Raw genomic sequence first — 25,208 nt, 5'->3', positions numbered from 1 at the left:
TTGAACTCAATCCTTTATTTATCATAGTTCTCCTCCTCATTTTTCTTTTCTAATAAATTAATAATATCGCCTGTGTACCATGTAAGAATGATTTTTCCCGTCGAACTCTGTTGTTTTGAGATCGACTCTTGCCAAGAAGGTTGTTCTTAGCTCGAATGTTCTTAAACGATTTATCTTCCTTAATAGAGAGTATGAATGAGTATTTGCTTGGTGATAGCACTCGCGAACGTTAGTTGCTGGTTGATGCTGAATATATGTAGTCTGGTGATATAGTAAATACTATGTATACGTACTTGTATGCACATTACTGCTGGTATGGCCGGTTGTTTTATAAACTGTTAGTGAATGATGAGTAATTTTCTCTTTTTTTTAGTTTTGAGGAGTTTTGAATTTTTTGAGTATTTTTCTTCAATTCCCTTAACACTACAAGAGATCAAAATACCGTCTATGACACCATTTATAAGTGAAGCTCCGCTTTTCGTTAGTGATCCGCGGCCTCCTCTTCCTAGATTTCAGGAGCTGCTTAGAGATTCCAAATACACAAGGCATTTCTACCATACGATTTCTTCCATTCGAGGTGAAAAAACTCAGAGCTGAGTATCAAATGGACTGGAGTCAGTCAGTCTGCATTGTTTCCTACCATGGAAAACTGTTCTTCTTTATTTAAACATTAAATATAATGAGTAATATATGCACATAAAAATAAATAAAATGAAAGAAATGAATAAATATGTATACATTAAATATAATGAATTCTTTTATCATCGCTTCGGTTTTGGTGTTGTTGTTGTGGTTGTAGTTGTAGTATGATCACAAGAATCACCAACGTAACCGAAGTCGCACTCACACATATACTCACTCTCCTTAACACTGTAGTCGTTTTTGTCGGTGCACCTTCAATTGAAATATCATATTGAGAGCGGTTTTTAGCTTAAAAAGAATTAATTTGTATCAATGGCTTCCTGCCCATCTACTCGGTAGGTGAACAAAAACGCTTCACTTTCTCCAACTGTTTCGCTTTTTTCGGAAGTTTTTTGATTTTTTTCGGAAATTGAATTTCTTTTCGGACTTTTCCAGATTCTTTCAGACTCGCCAGACTGCAGTTCACCTCTGCGTATTATCATAAATCCTTCATAGTTTTTTTTTTCGCTCATCAGTCACAATTGTTGGTAAATCGCTTGAAATTAGCGGTTCCTCTGTAGGTTCAACTTCAAATGGTTTGTCTCATAATATTTTGCATAGCATCCCGATTTTCTGGTACAAATTCCAGTGTGGACAGTAGAAATGAGAGTAAAAAATTAAATGAACTCTTAATCGCAGTGTGTGGTAGTACGAGTGCGGGTGATCACCGCGACAAAACATTCGGAAAAGGTTGGTTGAGGAAACGGACTTTTTCCATTCTTTTTGGTAAACTTGGGTTAATTTTAGTTGATTTCTCTGGAAAAGATGAGACACTGCTTGGGATTTCTGAGTTTGCGAGATAGAGGGGGTTTCCCCTTTTTTTCCTTTTTTCAAAAAAAAATTCCACTATTTTCTACAACAATTTCAAATGTCAGAGGAAGACGTATGTGTCGAAACGTCAGGGCGCAGAACAAAATTAAGATTGACGAACAAAGAGTCCGTCAGTCCATTCCACGAATCCAGAACCCAAATTATCAAAAAGAACCGGAATATTACTGAACTGAGTACTCGTAAAATTCATCAGTTCTTGAGCACAAATGGCTGAAGCTTTGCTACTTTGTTCAAAACAAGAATCGAGAAGGGATTCTGCGCTAGCAACTAGTTGAATAAGACAACGTTTAAATCTTACTACACGAACTTACTTCTTTCGGATGTTCCAGAATAAATAAATCAATAATAATAAAGAATAATCTAATCCACATTTTGGACAAATCATTAAAGGCATCACCCCACGAATCTGAGGTGGTACGGATTTCAGGTGGAGTATTCGTATACGTTATAGTAGATTATGGAGAGGGGAATGATTCCGTCCATTTCTTCCTAATTGCCGTAGAAAAACGGCGCGGAAGATGCGGCGTGTGTACACGACTGGCGCGCTCCAATCGAACTCATTGTGGAAAATAGCGCACCAGAACGCCCGAAGCCGTATCTTCCGGCCGTTTTTATTGCAATTGAGAAGAAATGGACGGAATAACCCCCTCTCCATAATCTATGATCCCGTATACGAATGCTCCACCTGAAATCCGTACCACCTCAGATTCGTAGAGTGATGCCTTTAAAGTATATGAAGTGGATAAAGTGTCTGGCGTTAATCAATCGGCTTGGAATGCGTCAACGCGTACGCTTGAAATCAGAATCGTTTGAGTTTTGCGAAAGTGCAACTGCACTATACAGTGCCTTCTCTATTTCTATACAGTGGAGGCCAACCGACGTACCAAGCCAGTATATCTATACCCCCAGAGAAATCTGACGACAATTTATCGATGCCGGAGAGATGAAAGCCATAGTTGGCACTAGGACTGTTTCGAACCATTGAGATAAATCATGCAGTCGCAGCAGAATCTCTTATCGACTAGGCTACAACTGCTACAACAGTTTGAATCTTTTTGATTACTGGAGCTAATCACTGGAGGAAAATTGCAAATCTTCACTTTTCAGATCATCAGATTAACAATTTTCTGACAGATTATCAAAGAACTTGTGTATTCTCTTGTTTTTTGGGCTATTCAGTAAGAAATCTGGAAAAATATCAAGCTTGGAGCTCGGATCAAGATCATTCGGGAGTATGACTTGTATATAAATTTGAAAAAAGGTTCTTCCGGAAGCTATTAGATTACTTTAATGGAATATGTATCGCTTACGACTTACGTAGTATTTGTCTTCGATACACATTTCCCATGACCTTTGCACAATTTTTCTCGACAGGATTTGTGCCCAATTACCGTATCATTAGTATGTCTGAATAATACCGCATATATATTGCAGATATCAGCTTCTTACGAGTTTTTATCAAAAAAGAACTTACGGTCCTACAGGATTCGTCACTTCATCTTTGATATAAACACAGCGATGTGTTATGTTTCTACTGCTGCTCCAATAGATGATACCATCTATTCCCATATCACCTGGTTTCTTAATCGTTCTACATAAATCTGCCTAAATTACAAAAAAAAACTTGAGCAGAAGAGTTGGCGTTCCAGAAAATTCATGAAAGCATAAAGGTTGTTATATGGTTAGAAACAGGACGTAAAACCTCCCTAACTTTAAAACGTGGGCGGTAAATTATGTGGTAGAACCAACCTCACAGTATGGCAACTGTAAGGAAGCATTCTGTATGCCCAAAGTGAAACAAAAGCGAAACTCATCAGACATAAAAATGCTGACGAGCGCTGCAGATCGAGCGCTTGAACCCACTTCGGAATAGAAGTCTTGGAACTGGGTTTGTGGATCGTATTCAAACTTGGTGTACGTGTAAATGGGCAATGGAGGTGAGAATTTGTGGGCAATTCTTCGTGCTTCTTTCAAAATTGCCTGAAATAAACAATGCTCGTTTTCTGTAAGTATTGCTCTCAGAATCTTTTGAGTACCGATGGCTTCTCATTACTGGATGTTGTTAGAACTTCCATTAAAGTTACCGAAGACCTTAACAAGCAAACAACACCATCGGTGATCGTGTATGTTTTGGAGACAAAACAAAAAAAAATCACGCAAAACCCTTTAGGTGTTTGTGTGTCTCAAAAATTTCGAAAAAAAAAACTAGTTTTCCATGTAATTTACTGTTCTATTAATCGAGCTTGTGCTTACTTTCCTGTAATTGTATTGCAAATTCCCCACAATGGATTGCAATGTAGAAACATCACATGCATAAGCATGGAGGATAAATTGTCTGGCGTTAATCAACCCGCTTGAGATGCGGCACCACGTTCACAGAATCGTTTGAGGTTTACGAACGTGTACATAAATGGCCTATACAATGACTTGTGGGGGGCTAACGAATGAGTTAAGTCCCACACAAGTCTGGTACCAAGTTACCGACCCCAGAAGGATGAAAGGCATGGTGAACACGGAAGTGAAGCGGATTCGAACTTCCGATCGGGCAGCGGAATCACCGACTACCGACTGCGCCACACCTCTCCCCGGTCAAACCATACTCATAAAAAATATCCGACAGTTTGCGCACAATTTTTACCACAACGGAAAATGCTCACATATATGTATCGGTCACTGCGATCGGGAGTTATCTTATCCTTTTCGCCTAGATATATTGAAGGATAGAGAGCATCGCTTTTGTTGAAGATAGCCATCATCCTGAAAACAAAGATTTATTCAAGTTTAGCTAACGTTCTTCTCAATATATTTCATTTAGATGGCATTATCGTTTTTTCTACAGTCCTGTTTGCGAGAAACCTTCTTGTATGAAGGTAATTAAAATCTGAAGCAGCTCTACATATACGTGCTGCTATTCCCCATCGTTTTTCTTTATTTGGAAATGTAGCTGCGCATTTTTCAACAAAAAAAAAACGGGAAGATGATACTACTGCCGAATTTCCACTTCTTCCTTATCTTCCCGTTACTCTTGAGTCGTAGTGTGTTACTCCTGAGCACATGTTGGTGCAATAGGAGGCGCCGCTCCCTCCTTAGGTAAAGGGGTTCGGAGCTCATTGGGTACAGTTCAAGCGAGCAGGATCCCTTTCGCCAACCGTCCAAAAGTAAAGGTGGCTGAAGCATCGGCCCCGAACATCGCATCCATGCTCCTGTGCACCAGTGGACACCTAACCGAGAGAGTCGAGGCCATGAAAAATTGTTGTAAGATGCTTAATGAATGATGCTTCACACCAACATCTCTTCGTTAGTAGAACATTCAATCTTATCTACTCTGAAAAAAATAAGGATGCTGCTGAACTTGGCGCAACAGATTGAAGGAAGTGGTAAAAACAGAACCTGAAATTATACTTATACTTTAACTTATTATAATGAGATGAACTGCATGGTCAATTTCTTGATGATTATTTGTCTGTATTTCACGACAGTGACATGGTAATTGTGTATGGAAGTTCAGAAAAGAAATCTTGGGATTAGAATCAACCGCGGCTAGCGCACTTTATTTCGGGCACAAACTTATTTAAAGGTATCACCCAACGAATCTGAGGTGGTACGGATTTCAGGTGGAGTATTCGTATACGGGATCGTAGATTATGGAGAGAGGGGTGATTCTGTCTATTTCTCTCTAATTGCCGTAAAAAACAGCCCGGAAGATACGGATTCGAGCGTTCCGGCGCGCTATTTTTTACAACGAGTTCGATTGGAGCGCGCCAGCCGTGTGCACACGCCGCATCCTTCGGGCCATTTTTTACGCCAATTAGCAAGAAATGGATGGAATCACTCACCTTCAGATTCGTGGGGTGATGCCTTTAAGCACCAAACAGAGGACGTTGCCAAAAAGCGAAACCTACTAAGTAGGAGGATTTAAAATAGAAAAGAAAATAAAAGCAGTAGAAAAGTGAAACATTTGGTCGTACCTATCGTTCCAGCCCTGCCACTCCTTTGAGCACTCAGATTCGTTGTTCTTACCAGCATTGAAGTTACAATAGGGAAGACCGTAGAAACCCCACGTGCCATTTGGACGCAGTTCGTGCGCTTTTTCAATCGTTTTGACAAAGAAACCCCTGTAAAAAAGGGCATTTAAGAAGTGTGTATCTATTTCGAAGTGTGAGAAAACAAATACTACATACATAGCAGCTTCATCATACTCTTCAGCAGCTTTCTTCTTCACTTCAGGTTCAGTAAGGTTAGGATACTGTTTCTTGGCTTTCTCGATCGATACGTTCTGATATATCTGAAATTTTTCTAAGAAAGATTAGTGCTACTGTTGGGCTGGTGTCCGCTAGGCTGGTGTTTATAGATATTATTAAACATTTTGGAATAGTCGACTATGTATCGTGCGAAAATTCACTGGATAAAACTTGGATTATTTACATGGAGTGCATTAAAGTAAAATGTTTTTTAAACCGATTATACCTATCATACCCTCATTTTATCGTTTCCATTCTCTTCGAAAAGGGGACGCCAATGTTCCAAGTCGATCACACCAAGTCCACTGAAATTGGGCTCGATTGCTACATTGATACGTTGTTCAAATTCTTTCAGGAAAGCGCTTAAATCACAATCCTAAAGCCTTTGGTTATTAAGAAAATTGGAAGATTCGTGATGTGCTTTTACCTGAGGATTTCCACCTGCAATTGGGTTGCTTAGATTGTAGCCTTTATAGTAGGGATAAGTTGTAAAATTATACTCGTAGAAGATCGCTATTTTTTCACCCCAAAATTTACGACCTCAAAATAGAAGAATATTGGTATCATCAGGCCGAAGTAGCAGAGAATGAAAAGAATTATCAAGCAACTAGAATTATTTCACTTTTAATTCGTTGCTCTATATGTAATGTAGAGATTATCAATATTACGCTAAACATTTTGAAAAAAGTCAAACATAGGTGTACCCTGATTGGCTTCAATTTGATACGATGCAAATTCCACTTTGCCTTTTTTCTCACATATCTCATCGAAGAAATTCCAGAGCGCCTGGAAATTTAAAAAAAAAATATCGCAATCACAATAAACCAAATAGAACTGAATAAGCAGATCTTCTCACCCTAAATGCATTGAGCGACGTTGACAGTAATATCAGAAAGAGAATTATGGTTTGCATTAAGTTTCCTTACTTAAAATAAGGATAAATTCGTGCTTATATGCACATAAAAATCAATGTTTGGCTGCTTTTTCAGTTGGAGATACAAATTTTTCACAATTTTTTACAAAGTTTTTGAAGAATGAAGAAAAGTAAAACTGTTAGCTGCACATCACGGTCCTCATTGTCGAGTCCTTCCAGACTAGAAGGACAAGCGAAAAAAAAACAAAGAGCCACTTTTGCTGAATGACACACACAACTGTAGCTGATCAGCGCTCTCGGCTGTATAAGAGGACTACTCCGATGTTACTGTATTAAAAACCTAAAAGAGGACTAACCCGATGTTACTGTATTAAAAACCTAAAAGTACATCTACACCTAGCAGTGAATGGATGAACGCTGTAGGTCATCAATTCACATCTGAAATCTGGTTTATCACAAAAAGGAAATTATGAACCAGAGCGCTTTCAGTTCTCCTTTCCCCGTACTATTAAAATTGTATAAAAATGAATTAAAAAGGTAATCTGCTGTGCTGGCATGAGAACTAGTTAAAAACCGAAACTAAAATGAGTTTTAAAATGTACTCCGAACCTAATTTATTAGTTCTCTTGCACAGTCTAACATTTAGATATTTCCCGAATTAAAAAATATAAAAAATAAGAACATGTTTGTATGAATTGTTATACCTCTGTTGGCGACTTACAGTTTACCAGGTCAGATGACGAAAAAATGGAGTGATAGGAAAAGTTTCCAATTTTAATTTTTTTTTTTTTGTTAGCACTTCTATCAAACTGTGATACTACAGACAGATACCTTAAAGAAAGAAATTCAAAAGAACTACATAATTTAGTGTGGTAAAATTTAAACGTGGTGACACATCCCAAACCGAACCTTTAAGATTTGAACAATTTAACCATTTCCTAAACTCGTTAGGGGTCCTTTATTCCCTTGAACACACGCACATTTGCAAAGTTTCAATCATTTGTGCTCAAAAATTAACAAATTTTTACGAGAACTCATTTCAGAGAATATTATGCTTCCTTTTCATAAGTAGATTATCTTCATTATGCTCTGCGACCTAACGTGTCGACACTTACGTCTTCCTCAGAAAATGTTCTTCCATTGGCAACCAGATTGACCGAATGTCTCATCCTCTTCGGAGTAGTATACTGAAATCAGCCCAAGTTTACCTAAAAGAATGAAAATAAACAAATAAATAAAGATAATAAAATTAAATGGAGCGTTGCTCAACTAACCTTCAGTCCAACTGTTTTGTTGCAATGATCAACCGCTGTCGCATTATCACTCACTGCGATTATGAGGTCGCTAACCTCTTGCTTCGGACGTTCATAGTGGTATTTCTGCTAGAACACTGGAATGCTTCTTCATCGGTTCTCCAGGACAACACTCAGCTCCCACGCATAAACGCACAGCACAATGAAGTTATTCTGAACAAGTAACAAGTACTGTAGTGATCAATTAGTCCACAGTATCAGTATAAAATTCTAACTAGTGGGATACAGTATTTTATCAAATTTTGCAGAGAAAAAAAGATAAAGAAGTTGATTATAGCATATTTGTACAGAATACAGATCGTTACAGCTTTAGACTGCTTCAACTGTTAACGTACTGTGCTAATACTGAGTGATACAGGCTCATGGTTGTGCTCATCCCAGAGTGATTGCTTGTTAATATCGTAAAATTTCTTCGAGAGATTTATAGGTTACTATAGTTCGCTTCAAGATCAACCCATTTCTGATAGAATTTGTCATTTGGTCCAACAAATACTCTTCTCGTGAACAGATGATTAGTCATTTCATATTTTTTTTAGTGATTTTGTTGGAATTAGTAGCTACCCTCCACGTGAGTCACCCATCACTTGATCTGTACGATCAAATTCTGCCAGAGACGGTGTGTTTGCAGCTAGGTGGAACGAGGAGGTTAGGACCTAAACTACGTTACGTTTGCCACCGACTAAACGGAAATGTTAAGATAAGTTAACGCCAGCCAGTGCTGAATGTTATTCATTGTTACCTAAAAGATCTATTTTGAAAGAAATTCTCTTCTTAAATGTTTAACTCTTTATGCTATTAAGGCCTGGTCCCAAAGGGGGTACATATCTAGTACCATCTTACTTGCTTCTCAGAGTAGCTCCAGCAAATGAATACTCTTTTTCGGACCTTAGAATATCATAAATTTCATATTGGATACGTTGTTATGATGAGCATACATTCCGACTGGTACGTTACCATAGTCTGGTTTGTCAGCAAATTTTGTCTCTCTACAATCACGGCAGCTGTACTAGAACTTAGTAGTCTTGGTGACTTAAAGGCATCACCCCACGAGGTGGTACGGACTTCAGGTGGAGTATTTGTATACGGGATAGTAGATAATGGAGAGGGGATGGTTCCGTCCATTTGTTCCTAATTGCCGTAAAAAACGGCCCCGGAAGATGCGACGAGTGCACACGGCTGGCGCGCTCCAGTCGAACTCCTTGTAGAAAATAGTGCGACAGAACGCCCGAAGTCGTATCTTCCGGGTCGTTTTCTACGGTAATTAGGAAGAACCACTCTTCTCTCAATAATCTACGATCCCGTATACAAATACTCCACCGGAAATCCGTACCACCTCAGATTCGTGGGGTGATGCCTTTAAAGAACTAAACGCTACACACTAGATCTTACTGTATAAATACTACAGTGTTTAAACTAATTCCGATTGTATTTTCTTTGCGTGATCTAGGATTATCATACCCGCTTTAGGTTGTATCCATTCTCACTGAAAAGAGGGCGCCACTCCTCAAAGTCAATGATACCGATCACAGTAGCATTCCGGACCTTGATTTTCCTGGTGATATTTTGCTTGACCACATCCAGATGTGCAGTGAAATCACAATTCTAAACATCTATCATCAAAAATGTTGGCAATTTAAAGGTAGCACCACGGAACTGGCGATGTTGAGATCTCTGCAGAAAATGGTAGGGTTAGAGGTGTAGATTGTGAATATGAGCTTGGCAGCCCAATTTGCTCTCATCATCCTGAAACACGACGTAAAAAACGGTTTTGTCTGTGTTTCTTCTTACAAGACGCGCCAACTTGTACATGCGCCGCGTCAGTGCGGACGATAGTCAATGAGGTTCCAGCAGTGGTTTTTTTTTCAAGTAAAACTAACGTAAAGCTTGCTGAGGGAACCGGCGTGTCTACAAAAGTTTCTTTTTGTCGTGCGTCGTTCAAAAAAGCCATCTCCCATGCCGTTTTCCACGACGAACGGATTGGGGGTGGGAGGGATGAGCGTAGTCACGATAGTAGCCAAGCACAACAGCTCTACCCTTCTCCATTCGTGGAAAAACCCCAACACACACCCCCAGTTAATAATTTTGTAATATGCTGCCTTTAATATTAAACATTTACCTGAGGAAGACCACCATTAATCGGGATGGACTTATTGTAATCCTTATAGTAGGGGTATTTACCGAAACTAAATTCGTAGAAAATCGCTACCTTTTCACCCCAAAATTCATGACCTAAAAAGAAAACCGTGCTGACAAGCCGAAATTCTAACGAAACGAAAAATAAATCGAACAGTAACCAGATTGTCTTCATTGGTAATTTGCATGCTATGGAAACACCTGTGAGTGATGTTATGCTGAAAATTCCAGTAAAAAATCGGTCCCTTAGGGGTACCTTTATTAAATTCAATGTTATATTTCTTAAAATCCACATAGTCCGACGCAGTTTTACCGGAACACGCTTTGTCATAAAAATTCCAAACCGCCTAAAATTAAGAATAACGCTATCACACCACGCTAAAACAACGGAAAGCACTAAAAAAATATTCTCACCCTAAATGCGTTAAGCAACGTTGCCAGCCCTATCAGGTGTAACACGAAAATTGATGATAGCATAAAGAATACCCTAAGAGAGACACGAATTTTTTGAGTTTTTGAGTGATAAAATATAGAAAGCCCCGTTAGTTTTCCCCCTTTTGAGAAGTGCGAATTTTTGAGCATGGAGAAAGTGAGACTGCTTAGCCAGGTGAATATCACACTGTCTCTGTGAAGAGGTCAGGTGAAAAAAAAATAGATAGAAAAATTACTTCACTTCACTGAACGCAAATACGCAACTGTAGCAGTTTAGTGCTCGATGTTGTATTAGGGGATTACACCGCAGATAATATATTGAAAAACAAAAAATGCAACTATGAACAGGTGTCGATTCAGTAAAAAGAATGATAAGACAGGATAATGGATTCACGGATCAAACAAATCAGGATTATTATTATGGAGAAAATAATGAGCCAAGAGCGCCTACAGTATTCCGTACTGCCACGAGTACATGAAAGCGGATTTGAAAAAAAGTGAGCTGCTGTGCTCGCGTGATGCCTCGATACAAACAAACATTACTAAAATGAGTTTTTAAATAAATCCCAAACCCGGAATACCCCATTAATCTTCCTCTAACTCCTAGTCTAGAGTTTTGATTACTACCGGATTTTCACAAATTTGAGAAAAAACCAATATTTTTTTGGTTGGATTGCTTATTGGCCAAAAGCTGGCTGAATGGCTATGATTTCTAAGGTCGCTTGGACTGAAAATATAGAGTGAATCGCGCCAGTTCTCAATTTTCGTGTTTGGTTGTTTTCTTAACTCTTCTTCAAGACTGTGATAACGCGGACAAAATTCTCTACTTCCAATCAATGACGGATGAAGTGAATAGAGTTCTGGAACACCCAAAAGAACCAACTTCGTATAGTGAGATTTGGATTTTGGCTTGTTCAACCACTTCCTACGCTCATAATGACTTCTTTATTTTCATGAACACACATATATCAGTAAAATTTCAGTCATTTGTGCTGGAAATTGACAAATTTCACGAGTACTCAGTTTAAGGATACGGATATGTTTTTGGATAAGCTGATCTGATCTGATGTTTTGATTTCGATCTGACGTTTCGACACCCATGTTTTCCTCTGACATCTGAAAGTGTTCTTCCATTTGCAGCGAGACCAACTTCTTTAGACCAGTAAACTGGCATTAGTCCAAGTTTATCCAGGAAAATCGAATAGAGCATTGCTCATATAACCTCATTCAACTGTTTTGTTGCAGTGATCGCCCGGAATCATTCACTGTGATTAAGAATTGTTCGTTAAACTCTCCTCTCGTTGTTCATAAAAATAAAGAAGTCATTATGCAATAAGGCGGTTAGGAAGTGGTTGAAAAAACCAACGTCCAAATCTTTTTCATACGAAATTACTTCTCTTGGGTGTTCCTGAACTCTATTCACTTCATCCGTTCATACTGGAACTTTTATAAGAACATCGCAGCTTCTCCATTGCATCTGCAGAGGTAGACTCAATTTCAACGTATGAATCACATCGCAGTGACTTCAATCTGAACTACGGTGTTAAAGGCATCACCCCACGAATGTGAGGTGGTACGGATTTCAGGTGGAGTATTCGTATACGAGATAGTAGATCATCCACAGAGGGGATGATTCCGTCCATTTCTTCCCAATTGCCGTAAAAAACGGCCCGGACGATATGGCTTCGAGCGTTCCGGCGTGCTATTTCCGCCATTGAATAACATATGACATCTCGAACTATGTAGTTACATTAAATTACATTTCTTCAACTGCCTATGTCTCCAAACCCAGTCAACAACAGCAACTATTTGATGTGATCTGAACAAAAATTTCGAAGAAACTGGCTAGAACCGCTGCTGACGTGGTGCCTCTGATTTAGTTGAGTTAAGCGGTGGGCAGATTTCCAAACGTTTTGCTCAAATTCAGGAAACAATTACAATGATTGATGTTGTGAAATGTTTCAGAACAGATTTCGACAAAGTTTGCTAATCAGAACTAGTTTTCAAACTTTTTTTGCCCACTCTCGACCTCTCTTTTCGACCTAGCAAGTGTATATGAATTCATGCTATTTTGTTCATTATCTGCTACTGTTAGCAAAAGCTATCAGTTGCAAAATAGCGCCAGGTATTTCTAGCATTTTGGCATCTTGACTTTTCTTTTAATTCATCCTCTCAAATAAATTTTTGGTTCATTAGCTCCAGGGATCACTGTAGTGTCAATTTGTAATATTATTACTATGAAAAGTTGTTTTTTAACCAACACATCGCATTAAAAAAAGAAAACAAGCGAAACCATCAAACATTGCCTACAATAACTAGAATGACTTCGAATACAATTAAATATTATCTAAGTTGTCCTTGCAGCTGACTTTACCGTTGTTGTTGTTGTAGTTGTTTCTGTACAAAATCCAGCAATGTAATTGTAAGTGGGATTTGCATTTGTGGTCATCCTCCTTGACATTCCAGTCTTGGCTGATGCCGACGCACCTTTAATTAAGAAATGATAACTAATCCTCGTGGCTCTGCGGAATATTTATCGAAGACCAATCCTAGATGTGCTGGTCGGTCACATCATGAGGAGAGTCGACGATATATCCACTAGGAGAACTGCAGAATGGTCCCCGAAGGATGCTGAACACTCTCGAAGAATACCATCAAGGAGATGGTGTGGTGCTTTTTTACACGGAAGGACCAGCTGGTAGCTCATTTGGGTACGGCTCTGTGCCCGCTACAGCGTCACTCACAAAAACCGCGGACATCTTCAATGCGATTGTGAAGGAAAAATGATCGGAAAAGAAGCGCAGATTTGGGGAGCTCTAAATTCAGTGAAGAAGGGCTATTTAGGTAACTATAAGGAACTCTGGGGGCGGGTGTGGTGTAGCGGTTAGAGGTTCCACTTCCTGCACGATCGATCGGAGGTTCGAATCCGCCCCAGTGCTCACCAAGCCTTTCATCCCTCCGGGGTCGATAAATTGGTACCAGACTCGTCTGGGAGGATAAAAACACTGACTTGACACATTGGCTAGCCACCGCAGGTCATTGTATAGGCCAGATACACGTTCGTAAAACCCCAAACGATTCTGAATTGAAGTGAACGTGGGGGCGCATCCCAAGCGGATTGATTAACGCCAGAAACTTTATCCTTTAACTTTAAGGAACTCTAATTTTTCACAAATAGTGCACTTAAGCAATACGCAACGAGTTTTCTACCCAATGCTTTTTATCACAACAGAAAAATCCGACACACTATAAGTAGCTGAACGTAAGCTCTTTTCCGTTTTAAAGACAGCTTTTGTCTGTTAATTATGGTAATTGACACAAATTACACATAAAACAATATGTATGTATACAAATGTTAATTTATGTGAATGCGAAAAAATTATTCAGTCCATTGCTACCATACGGCACAGCGCTCCATAGGATTCATTGGAGTGCCCACATCGCACTGGAAGGCTGCAGCGAACTCGGGCTGGTTGGCTAACACTTGGTTCACTCTGAAAAGAGTTTTTTTTTAGAATTAAAAACGCCTAAAGAGAAAATATGATCCACGAACATTAGCTTTCTCACCGAAAACGCTTTGGAGAATGGGGATCTGTAAGTAGTAGATTTATCATGGTATCACGTGTTGAGTGGCCGCACGAAATCTGAACACAAAAAGCTTGACAAGATTTTGTTGAGGGAAACTCCTTAGAAGCATATAAGGCTAAGAAGTAGGTAGAAGAAGTAAGTACATCTTAATTACGAGGATAGGGCCAACGTATAGATTACACAACAATTCCGAAGCTGAATCTGAAGTTCTGCAACGCAGAGCTCTCTTTGTTTCATTACGTGATTCAAAAACTCATTTTTATATCCTAGGATATCCATGGAAACATCGCTCAGCACTGGGTAGGAAAAAAAGAATATAAGAGTTTATGAAACAGAGCTGTCTTTATCTAAAATTAAATTCTTGCACTACCGCTACTGTTAGAACTTGCTATAAAAAAAAGACTGTAGGACAACTGAAATGTTCTTTCTAAGAACAGATTCTTCCCTATTGAAAAAAAAAAAAAACCAAAAGCCATTCTTCAGGAAACGCGCCAAGGTGGTTATTGCATAAAAAGCTATACCTCTGATCTCTAGGCAGGCTGACCAGGCCTTTCATCCCCATAGAACTTATAGAACAGAAAAAAAAAAATCCGGAAAATGAGCGTTAGGCCGGAAAACGCTCCTGTCATATTGAAATGAAAAGTGAAATTGAGCTAAATGTGAAGGCGACCGTTGTCGGTTCGGGACAAATATTGTGCAAATATGTGATATTTTGACCATCGTGAAAACTACATTAGAAGTTGGGAGGAAGGCAGAAAACAGGTAATCTACAAATACAGAAAATGGTCCTGCAACGGATGAAACTTCCACTTTCCGGAAAATGACATGACGAAGGAAGCACGATAAGCATAAAGCAGCGATGGATAAATATTCAAAATAAAGATGAACAGGTTCTTACATTCGTTATTCATTTTTCAACGTGCTTCGCGCAGATGGTATTTCAGGAAAGTTGTTCCACGTAATCGAAGACATGAATCGAAGATCAACTACTGCTTGTTGACCGGTAGCCGGATTTTTTTTTCACTGTTTGATGTAGAACTTAGAGTAGGAAAAGGTGTTGTTGAATGACTTTTCTTGTTCAACTTTGCCGTCGATGATATGATGCGATGAACTGTTGAGCAATGTCTTGTTGAGGTGATTATTGCACCATTTCCCGTTGTCAACTTCGAGTACATCGATGATGTAGTGATTTTCGTTCCAAGAAGAGCCAATTTGCAACCTACTCGTCGTCGAACACTCACCGAAGGTAGATAAAATACGTAGTTTGAGACCCCCCCCCAGAAAAATATAAACTGACGTCTCCTTGAGAGCTACAACGGGAATCAAGATGGGTGGACAACATATTGAACTCGTGGATGAGTTCTGCTATTTGCGCTGTATGCAAAAGGAAAACCGTGGGAGCTACGAGAGCGATATTCAGCAAAGATACGCTGAAACCCGTTTAGTATTTAACTCATAGACAAAATGTTTGTTGTCGACCATATGGAGATTTGTGGAAGGGAGCAGAAAACCGCTTGGAAATTTCAGATTGGAAGAAGTTGCCCTGAAAATTAAAAATAAAAAAAAATTACTTAAAAATCACCAAAGCGTATCCAAGAAAAAACATTTGCTCGTTGTTGTATTTCTCAAGTCCCTTGATACGCTTTTCTTCGCCATGCTTTCGGAGGTAGTTTTTGTAGGCCTGCAACAGAGAGGAAAAAGCATGCATATTGGTGTTAAACAACCGATGAAGTCTCTAAAATATGCCAGCACTATCCGCTATAATACGTACCCTGAAAGCTTGTCTTACGCCTCCGTTGTCAGCAATGTTTTCTCCTTGTGTGAGTTTGCCGTTCACATTCAAACCAATTTCAGGTACCTGGTTTGACAATCTCCTTCGAGTAAACGGTATATTCCCAGGCTAGTTTCAACTTACCTCAAGTTTTCCGTACTGATTGATAATACATTCAGCCCGTTCATCGAACTTCTTTTTAACTTCGGGATCCCACCATTCTCGGAGATTACCAACAGCATCGAACTGCCGCCCTAAGAAAAGGCAACGCGAAAATCGAGTTGAAAACGCTTCTTTTTTTAGAGGTTCTTTTTGCGGAACCAAAGTATATCGTTGAGAAAGGGATAGTTTTTAGAATTTTTTTTTTGAAGAGTAGGATATCGTGCAAGTATAAAAATGACCATCCATGGGCAACGATATAATAGAAAGCACTATTAAATAGATTTTACAGATTTACCTTCGTCATCAAATCCATGAGTGATCTCGTGTCCTATAACTGCTCCTATACCGCCATAGTTTAGTGCTCTAGAAAAGTGTTAGGAGGAATGATGCAAAACATTTCTCCTTCTGAACTGTTCACCCTCAAAATTGTAATTGAGGTGGTCTTAATGTGCAAATGAAATGGATATAATTTTTGAGATAGATTTTCCTATCGTGCGAAAGTGTCAAACACATGATCGCGTTTTGAAACATATGAACGAAAGAGATTGTTTTTTTTATTCATTTTGTCATTTTGCCTAGAAGAAGGACCAGAATTTGAAACATAGGTGCGAGATGAGTATGCAACAATTCGATGTCTAAGATTCTGAAGAGGAGTGACCTTACATGACGTTTGTGGATTGTTATAACTAAAACGAAAGAAACGACGTTTCCCTCATGTGAGAAGCTGACATTAGTTTTAATAATCACCTTTAAGGGAAGCGACAACACGAATTTGTCGATGTTGGAGCCTCTGTGGGACAGCACATAGTTGTGTTGTAGACGATGAGTACAAGCGTTGTGGCGCTCAGTCGCTCAGGCGACACGTCGAAAATCAATGAGGTTTTGACAGCTGTCTACTGGAGTAAAAGTAATGAATAAGAAGCCGTGAGAAACAAAGTGTGTACAAGTTGGCTTTCTAACGTATCTTCATGGAATTAAGGTCCTTTCTCACGCCGTTTTTCAGGACGACTAACGGGAACTGAGCCACTCTCATACTTGTAATCCATAGCGGGTACTTTATATTGTCTCACAGAGACCTCAACATCGTTAATTTCGTGTTATGCTGTCTCTATTGGCATGGTGAACTTGAGAAGGCCTGCGAAAAATACTGAAATGCCGCAACATACGGCTCTGATATTAGGACGATTTTCCACATCCGCAAAGTCATTTATTTTGAAGTCCCCTACCAACCTCGGGAAAGTGTGATGGAAGAAAGGAGCTTGAAGAATGGCAGCAGGAAATTCTGAAAATTTTATGTTCTCGATACTTCACGAAATACCATCGGAAAAGGCTCACTGATAGAATTAGTCATCGGTTCATAGTAGGCGTCAACAAAAGCTGAATTAAAATTGAACTCAGTTCGGTCCGGTTGTTTAATCAACCGTTTGAAATCAAATTCAATGTCCCATCTTAAAATTTTCTGCACCATTTCGCTGTAGGAGTCGGTCTCTTTCATGAAAATCTAGAATCGATTAATAAAACTTCGATACTTAGGCTTGTAAGAATTAACTCACCCCTCTGTAATAGTCGTCTAGTTTTGCATCATCGAGAATGAAATCAGGATATGCGATATTTGCCAACATTTGCATCGCTTTGTCTAGAGCACTCTAAAATGTTAAGCTCTAATTTTCACACTCTTAGATTGGATTCTCGTGGTTTAAAACTGAACTAACAGCCCTCGTCTGCTTGTTCATCCAATCATTGGTCGTCACCATCTCACGGAATGCTTCCTGCAGATCGTCAATAATTTCCAAAGTCAAGTTTTTTGATGCCTGCACAATCTTTGCTTGGAATAGATGCAAACAACATGGAGAATCTCAAACAGTACCTTATCGAACACTTTCCTTACATACATTGCTCCAGCTGCGTACTGCATTCTGCGCATGGTATTACGAGTGCAGTCTTTCCACCTTGGCGCTTTTTGTTTTTTTCCATACATTACACGATCGAATTCCTATAAGGTAATATTGAGGTAGAAAAGGTTGTGAGCATTTTTCTCACAAAGCAGAAGCTGCAAAAGACTGCTTACTTGTCATTCTACTTTTTTTTGCTTTTATACAGTAAAAAAAATTACGGTTCAAAAAACAAAAAAAAAACGGAACACAACTGGCGTGGACCTTCTACATCTTTCCTTACATACTTGAGGATAGAAGGGCAAACCGATGGTATATAATTTTGGATTGTGCAGCTGGACTTTAGTTTGGAAAAACAGCTGTCACTAGACGTATTTTCGGCCTACAGCGACTCTTCGGGGACTCAACAATGCATTGGGTCGGCGTTTTTTGTGCACTGCTATCTTCTGCGCTTCCATCTCAACCGAACTTGCCACATAACTATGGTATCTTTCTGTGTTGAGTGCAAGCTCCCTAGGTCTCCACTATCGCATCTGCCCGAAATGAAGGGGAAGGGTCGGGTCCTAAATGAGTCGGGAGCAGTAATTTCTTTGAAAGGTGTTGAAAAATTCTAAAATTTTGATGTCGCGATGGTTTGTTAGATTTTCGATCGCTTATTATTTCAAATTTTGAACAGGCATGCTGTGGCAGCTGTCGAATCATCGGAGCAGGAAGGGTGGTCTTTCATTCAGTTTTTCATTCGGAATGTGTGCGACACTAATATCACTGCAACATTAATGGTGAGATCGTGGGATCATCTAGCACTCATGTCAATAATGCACACTGTTGAATCTTTCTAAACGCTAATCAAAGAACCAAAAAGATCGCTATTAATGGTGTCCCAAGAACTCCGTATTAAGCGTCCTCAAATTCTTTTTCTTCGGCGATACTCAAATATTCTTCCTTTTCTCACTCGAAGGTGAACAACTCCGATTTTGTGCAGAAGTTCCAAAGGCGTACTTCATCGAAACTTTTTTTTTTTGAGAGCCAACCTAAGTGGTTTAACGATAAATTTCTATCCATGCAATGAAAGGTTTTGTGTTATCTTTTTTTCTCATAACCATTTCATTGGCTTACCTGACGAATGTCTTCGTAACGCTCTCCCAGCTCTCCGCTCCAAGCTAATGAATAGCGCATGTAGATGTAGTTGGTTATAATTCGAGGATCCGTCGATTGCAAGAGATTCGTGACTCTGAAAGGGCATTGCATTTTCCCACATTTTGTTTCTTCTTCTACACAAAGTGCGTTAAATATAACCATGTAAATGTGACGAATAGTGGATCACCTTTTCATGAAATCAACTTCCGTGATGATAATTTCTGGATTTGAAGCGAGATAGTCGTGGACAACGGGAGGCGCGATAGAATGGAAGTATCTTGTCCAGTTCACCTAAGAATAACGTTATTAAGAGGATTTCAGGATGTTGAGGAATTCTGTTTTAGCGCTAAAACGTAGCAGGTAGACCAACCGTGGGCATCAATTCTTCCAAGTCGTTCAGTCGACGAAGATTACATTTCTCGCTATGATTTCTTCGGTCCTCATCCGGAACAAGAATTTTTGCCAGTTTTGTCTCGAGGTCAATAATTTCGTCAACATCATGGGCTATTTTTGTCACGTTGTTGTGTTGGTTAGAGTCTTTGAGGAGAAGTGTTACCTAAAATGACAATATTTTAGGTAACACTCGTCCTGTTTAAAGACAATGTTCTACTTTGAAACAGTACTGTTAAAGGATTGAAAATTCACTCCTAATGTGAAATATTCAATTCAGGTCCCGATTTCAATTTCACCAGGAAAAAAGTCCGGTCACCATGTTGATTTTAAGACAATGTTCTGCTTTGAAGCAGCCCTGTTGCAGAATTGGAAATCCACTTTTATTGGCAAATATTCAATATTCCAATTTCACTTTCTTCTCTAGAAAAACGGCGGTCACCATGTTGATGAGGAGCTGCCTGTACGCAGTGATCTTGTCGTCATAATTTTTCCTGTCCAAGTAGTAATCGCGCGTGGAATATCCTAGACCAAGGTCACCTTGGTCAATCTGAAACAGTGTTATGAAGCTAGAATTGTTTTAGTTTTTAGCCTTGACATGAGAACAGCAAAACAATATGCTTATAAGAAAGTCATGATTTGCTTTTGTAAATTGTGTTTTCCTATCGTGCGACTGCCCCATTCGATCGTTGTTGGACGTGACTCTCTGTTTCCATTTCTTACGACCAGTATTCGATCCCTGCTGGTTCCATCTCAATGATTTCTTCTCCTGCCGCAGCACTATGGTGTAGTTGCACCCTATCTAATATTGTCGACATCCGTCTCTATCTCATATTACGTTACATTTCTACCAGTTTTGCTGCGCATCAACCTTACTCCCGTAAGATCCATTTCAATCATCCCACTGTCTTCTGGTGCCCGGCCTCTAGTTAATATGGTAGAACTCTTCTCACTCCATTTCAGTGTCTTCTGGTGCTCGGCCAAGAAGAGACTACTTCTCAGCTCAATAAGGTGGCCATCAAATACGGCGGCACCAAGGTGTAACATAGTCTGGTAAGGTCTATTACTTGTAGAAATAGGGAAGCGAAAAAAAACTGACGAACTCGTGCGCAAGTTCCCAGAGAAAATGCCGTTACATTTATTCAATGGATTTAATTCGCACTCTTCCTACTGATTTTGTGCAGAACCGTGCAACTTCACCGAAAAGCCCAAGCCGCGTCACACTGTTGGAATGAGCGAGACAATGCAGTATGGCGCCATTCCTTTACACCAGTCACTAGAGTATATTTTTTTGCGGCAATGATTCTCTCGATGGTTACATTCCTCTTTCACTGACGACTCAGAGAATGACAGCGCATAAATCAAACCGGATTCACATGTGTGTCCGTTGGCTAAATTATGAACTGCTGTTTAAAGGCAGGCGATTAATACAGTGAAACAAAACCAAGTTATGCTCCGTAACAACACAGCTACAGTGAATAAAAATACTGTTTTTAAGAGGAATGGACAAATTAGTATAATGTCGTAATTTATGTGTTCATTCTGTATACTGGGATAGTATACCTGAATGATGTCAACATTTTTAATTTTCTCCGATGAGCAATGCTATCGGAAAAAAGCAGAGAACATCAAGTTTTGCGTACCAAGTTTTGTAGGGATTTGCGTAAATAAAACCAGCAGAGCAGGGGTAACCAATCATAGTACGAATGCTGTCCCTTCGACTCTAAATATCCCAAAATTTCACTTCTTCCTTCTTTCCTGCTAACATTGTAGTTTGAACGTTTTTATGAAGAGTTAGGCAGCACAGTCGTCGAAAAACGGCGAAAAACGAAAATCCTCCAGAATCTCTTCTCGTTTTAACTGAGTGAGCAAATGGAAACCAAGCACTTTCCCAAACCTTGATGAGCTTACGCGAGACATTCCAGCAATCGAAATCCACATAGTTCTTCGTGAACACATCCACCCTTTCTGCGACGTGGGCCAGAAGAGAAGTCAGATCAAAATCCTCCACGCGCCATTTGTGATCCCCATCCAATATCGGCCACACACCATAGTTCTAAGATAATCGATGTAGACACAATAAAATAAAAGAACAATAAAAGAACATCTATGGGGACAAACCTTGATCCTTTTCAGCAGTTGTCTTGAGCCAATGGCGTTCAACTCCTCCTTGTTCATGCATTTGGTGTACACGGCTTTCAGAGCGTTCATCGCCTTTGAACCAAATATTTCCTTTGACTCAAATATTCCTTAACAGAGGTGTTATTTTTTGCGACGGAAGATGGACGCTTACGCTCTTCCATCTGCTTCTCCCAACATTGTGCCCTTCTGAGAACGAAATGGGATATTCCCAGTTATTTCTCCTCAATTCCTCTTTGGCATGATACCTCACTTTGACGACCTTTATTATCCATAAGAACTGGAAAATCAATATCACATCTCTGGAGTGAAAAAGTGCCACTTTAAGCAGAGGGAAATGACGCTTTCTTAGAATGACTGCTTATTTGACACTTTTTCTTGATTCACCTAGGAAAAAATGTGAACTTTGTCGAAGTATCCAGTTGAAGCTTAAGTAATGTATTCTCAATGAATAACAATGCAGTCTTTGGTTTTCCTTTGATGATTGTGTTTGTTGTTTGTTATTGTTTAATTTTTACTACGGAAAAAACGAAAAAGAAAAACACTGTTTTAAAACTGTTTCTAAGAGTTTGAAGCAGATTCGTGATGACATTTTGAAAATCACCTTATCTTCAATGGTAATATTGAGCAGAAACGGAGAAAGGTTATATGGATTGCCGTGACTTCTTAACATGAGTCCAAACTTCATAAAGTACCTCGCATTTCTTTCTCCACTTTATCAGAGAGGTATTTAATTAGTGAATAACTTCTCTCGTGTTTAGAAATCGGATGGTTCGCTAACCAGTTGCCGCATGCAAACTCGAAAAAATCTACGCAAGGATCAACCTGAATACAGCTTAGTGTACGATGGACGGTTTCGGAAACACTACCAACCGAGAAGTTTATGGAGTTTCTGAGCATGTCTGATGCGATTTCATAGCCTGCCGATGTTCCATAGTTCGTCGAGTTGCCATCGCCTGATAACGGAATGCATGGTGCACAACAAGTAAACGGTATCAGGATAAGTAACCTCCGCATGTGCAACTGAAAGGATCGTTTGAATTGTTTGCAAATAATGATACCTGTTCCGCAAACGTTTTTTTTAAGATTCACAAAAGAAACAGTAAAGCATAATTGGGAACGCCAACGATATAAAGTGCAAGTAGAATTCAGGATATGAATCTTAGTTAAATTCTACAGTAATGGATTACAACTATATATTTAAAATTCCGGAAAAATGCTTTCTTTCGAAAAAAGCGAAACGTTTTCCGAATCAATTCAGAAATATGAGCTTTGCGAAGATTGTAGAGCCGCAATTTGACTAAGTGGAATTAAATCGAAGACAAACTACAGTATGTCGAAGGATTTCTTATGTGATCAGAAAGAAATATAGATATAGACGTGAGAGCAACGTACCTCGCTTCTCAGTCGTACTCACTCACACTTTCGTGCAAGCCGGTCTTTATGCAAAACCGCTGGGAACAAACGGAAACATCAAGAGTTGATGCGAATTTTTTATTCACTGGTATGATATAGTGATGTTTGCATACATTTCTTTAATGAAAAGAAAATTTCCAGTGCAGCAAAGTGATTGCAACAACTATCTTTTTGTTTAAAATAGACGTAGTCTTTAGCAACAATTGGTTTTTGCTGTATATTTCTCGTGCTCTAGATAGATCGTACTTGTCCTCTTCGTTCCTGGTTGAACATTAGGTAATTTTTTTCATTCAAGTTGATAAATTTCTTTTTCAGTAAATCCTTAGTTCGAGGACACAAATCATTTGGCCGGAAATATCCGAGGACACTCTGTCATTCTGCGATAGGCACCATGGACGCGATATCAAGTCTTGTACGACGTGGAACAGGAACGCGATCAAGCAAATCACGGACAAAATCCAAAGAGAAAGAAAGAAAGGAAAAAGAAAGTAGAAAGGAAGAAGAAGAAAAGAACTCTGATGAACTTTTAATATAAGATTAGGGGTATCTATAAATAATAAATAAGTATTAATGTGGTATATTTTCTTCAGTCTTGTTCAAAGCATGACTTCATGAAGATGTGTTGTAGATGGTAGTTTTACAACTCATGACCTTTACTTCTGGAACAATTTCAAACGTTTTTATTGCAGCGTTGTAAAATGACGGACAATCAACCATCAATTAACGGAAGAACATCTACGTCATTGGGTTCAGTTTAATTTTCGATTGGTGTTAATGCGACGGTTAGAACAAAGAAAATTTTTGATGTGTATGGAGACGTATTCAATGTTATGGCTTCTCTGATAGCGATAGAAATATATGCCCTGTTGAGATTGATAATAACGCTTTGAAATCACTAGTGAAAACTGATCCCAAACTGGGTATTCAGGAAATAACAAACACTCTTGAGACTACTTCGTCAACAGTCTAAACACTTCTTCAAGAAATTGGGAAGTTTGGTAAAACGGCCACCCCCGGTCATTAGAAAAGGGATAACATTATAGCACGATAATGCCAGACTCCACGCACAAATATTAGCCCAGGAAAAAATTAAGCGGTTGAACTGGGAGGTTTCACCACGTCCTCAACATTCTCAAGATAAAGCTTCATCTGATATTCATTCACTCCGATCGATGAAACATTTCCTAAAGAATGAAAATTTCAAAAAAAAAACTAATGAGGTGAGAGCTCACCTAGAATCATATGAAAAGGGATTATGAATTTAGAAAAGGATTTTAAGAAGGGATTAATTTTTGAACAGGGATTGAAACTCTACCACCAAGGTGGCGAATGGTCCTGGATAACGGAAATTATATGATCGACTCGAAAGATAAAACTAAATGTGAGTAAATTTGTTTTTTTTTGTAGACACTGAAAAATCACTGATTGATAGCGTACGGGTGCCCTTTATAAAGCGATGTTGCAAACATGATGTACAATAATTTTCGTAGAGGACGTACCATACATCAACTTCAATCTATCTCGTAAACCAGTTTTGATGGGTTATAGATCTCTTCATGGTATCTACATTGAGAACCAGTTTTGATATCTATTGGTCTTTTCTTCATAGAAATATAATATACGGTATAGTGGTGTGATTAACGCGTTCGCGGAATGCGAATGCTGCACACGCCATTCACATCCCTCTATTCAGTCCTTCCTTAAACCCTTCCTCCACATTCATAGAAAGTCCGAGGTATTTGTATGACAAAACTTCGACGATTCGGGTTCGCTTTCCCTAATCGTCCTGAAAAAAACGGCATGGAAACCTTTAGACAATCGTTTCAACAGGAAACCATTCACTTCTGATTCTTCAGTAGGAAAATTCTTTGCCATTGTCACCATTATATCGCATGGCAGGCATGTAGTCATGTAGGTGTATGGGCGATTAAATAAATTTGGGTATTTTGAGCAGTTTTTTTTTGTTCTGAGCCCCTGGGAGACATCACGAATTGGTGCTCGATAGGAGAGGTGTGGCGTTTCGTTTGGCCGGGAGGAACGCTTCATATGTTCCTTCCAAATCCAACAGTGAATCCATTAGCTCTGCCAAACATTTATGCGTTTCATCGCTGTGCTTCCTCAGTAGAGCAGAAGCTCTTCTCGAATCCTTGTCATACACGCTAATTAGCGTCTTCGCTCATTCAGTCCATTTGTTCTCTTGACTGCCTT

General features: G+C 39.2%; 2 protein-coding genes across 3 annotated transcripts; both read right to left on the bottom strand.

The window, feature by feature from the left end:
- Positions 1 to 761: 761 nt before the first annotated feature.
- RB195_020731 (uncharacterized protein) lies at positions 762 to 10,550 on the bottom strand (the record flags this gene model as incomplete). Of its 2 annotated transcripts, none has more annotated exons than XM_064189159.1 (16): positions 762 to 894; positions 2,830 to 2,919; positions 2,987 to 3,117; positions 3,376 to 3,492; positions 4,170 to 4,269; positions 5,481 to 5,627; positions 5,694 to 5,797; positions 5,989 to 6,129; positions 7,743 to 7,814; positions 7,902 to 8,009; positions 8,052 to 8,093; positions 9,399 to 9,542; positions 9,587 to 9,683; positions 10,147 to 10,169; positions 10,235 to 10,420; positions 10,488 to 10,550. In XM_064189159.1, the coding sequence occupies 16 exons, from the start codon at positions 10,548 to 10,550 to the stop codon at positions 762 to 764; spliced, it is 1,698 nt and encodes a 565-aa protein (XP_064045039.1). The 2 variants fall into 2 exon arrangements, with proteins under 2 accessions (XP_064045039.1, XP_064045040.1); XM_064189158.1 differs by lacking the exons at positions 8,052 to 8,093; positions 9,587 to 9,683 and adding exons at positions 6,181 to 6,293; positions 6,458 to 6,539 and having other exon boundaries at positions 10,057 to 10,169; positions 10,330 to 10,420.
- A 3,349-nt stretch (positions 10,551 to 13,899) lies between these two features.
- Positions 13,900 to 22,601, bottom strand: RB195_020730 (uncharacterized protein; the record flags this gene model as incomplete). The annotated part of the gene is made up of 19 exons (XM_064189157.1): positions 13,900 to 13,999; positions 14,073 to 14,149; positions 15,676 to 15,774; positions 15,865 to 15,951; positions 16,009 to 16,118; positions 16,322 to 16,389; positions 17,257 to 17,308; positions 17,362 to 17,527; positions 17,580 to 17,672; positions 17,739 to 17,837; positions 17,894 to 18,019; positions 19,035 to 19,149; positions 19,243 to 19,346; positions 19,426 to 19,611; positions 19,888 to 19,995; positions 21,343 to 21,501; positions 21,567 to 21,694; positions 22,280 to 22,409; positions 22,458 to 22,601. 19 exons carry the CDS (start codon positions 22,599 to 22,601, stop codon positions 13,900 to 13,902), a joined length of 2,151 nt encoding a protein of 716 aa, XP_064045038.1.
- Positions 22,602 to 25,208: the final 2,607 nt, after the last annotated feature.

The sequence above is a fragment of the Necator americanus genome, chromosome II, assembly GCF_031761385.1.
Source record: "Necator americanus strain Aroian chromosome II, whole genome shotgun sequence".
Lineage (NCBI taxonomy): Eukaryota > Metazoa > Nematoda > Chromadorea > Rhabditida > Ancylostomatidae > Necator > Necator americanus.
The sequence above is the reverse complement of the archived record's forward strand: the minus strand, read 5'-3'. Positions and strand labels throughout refer to the sequence as shown.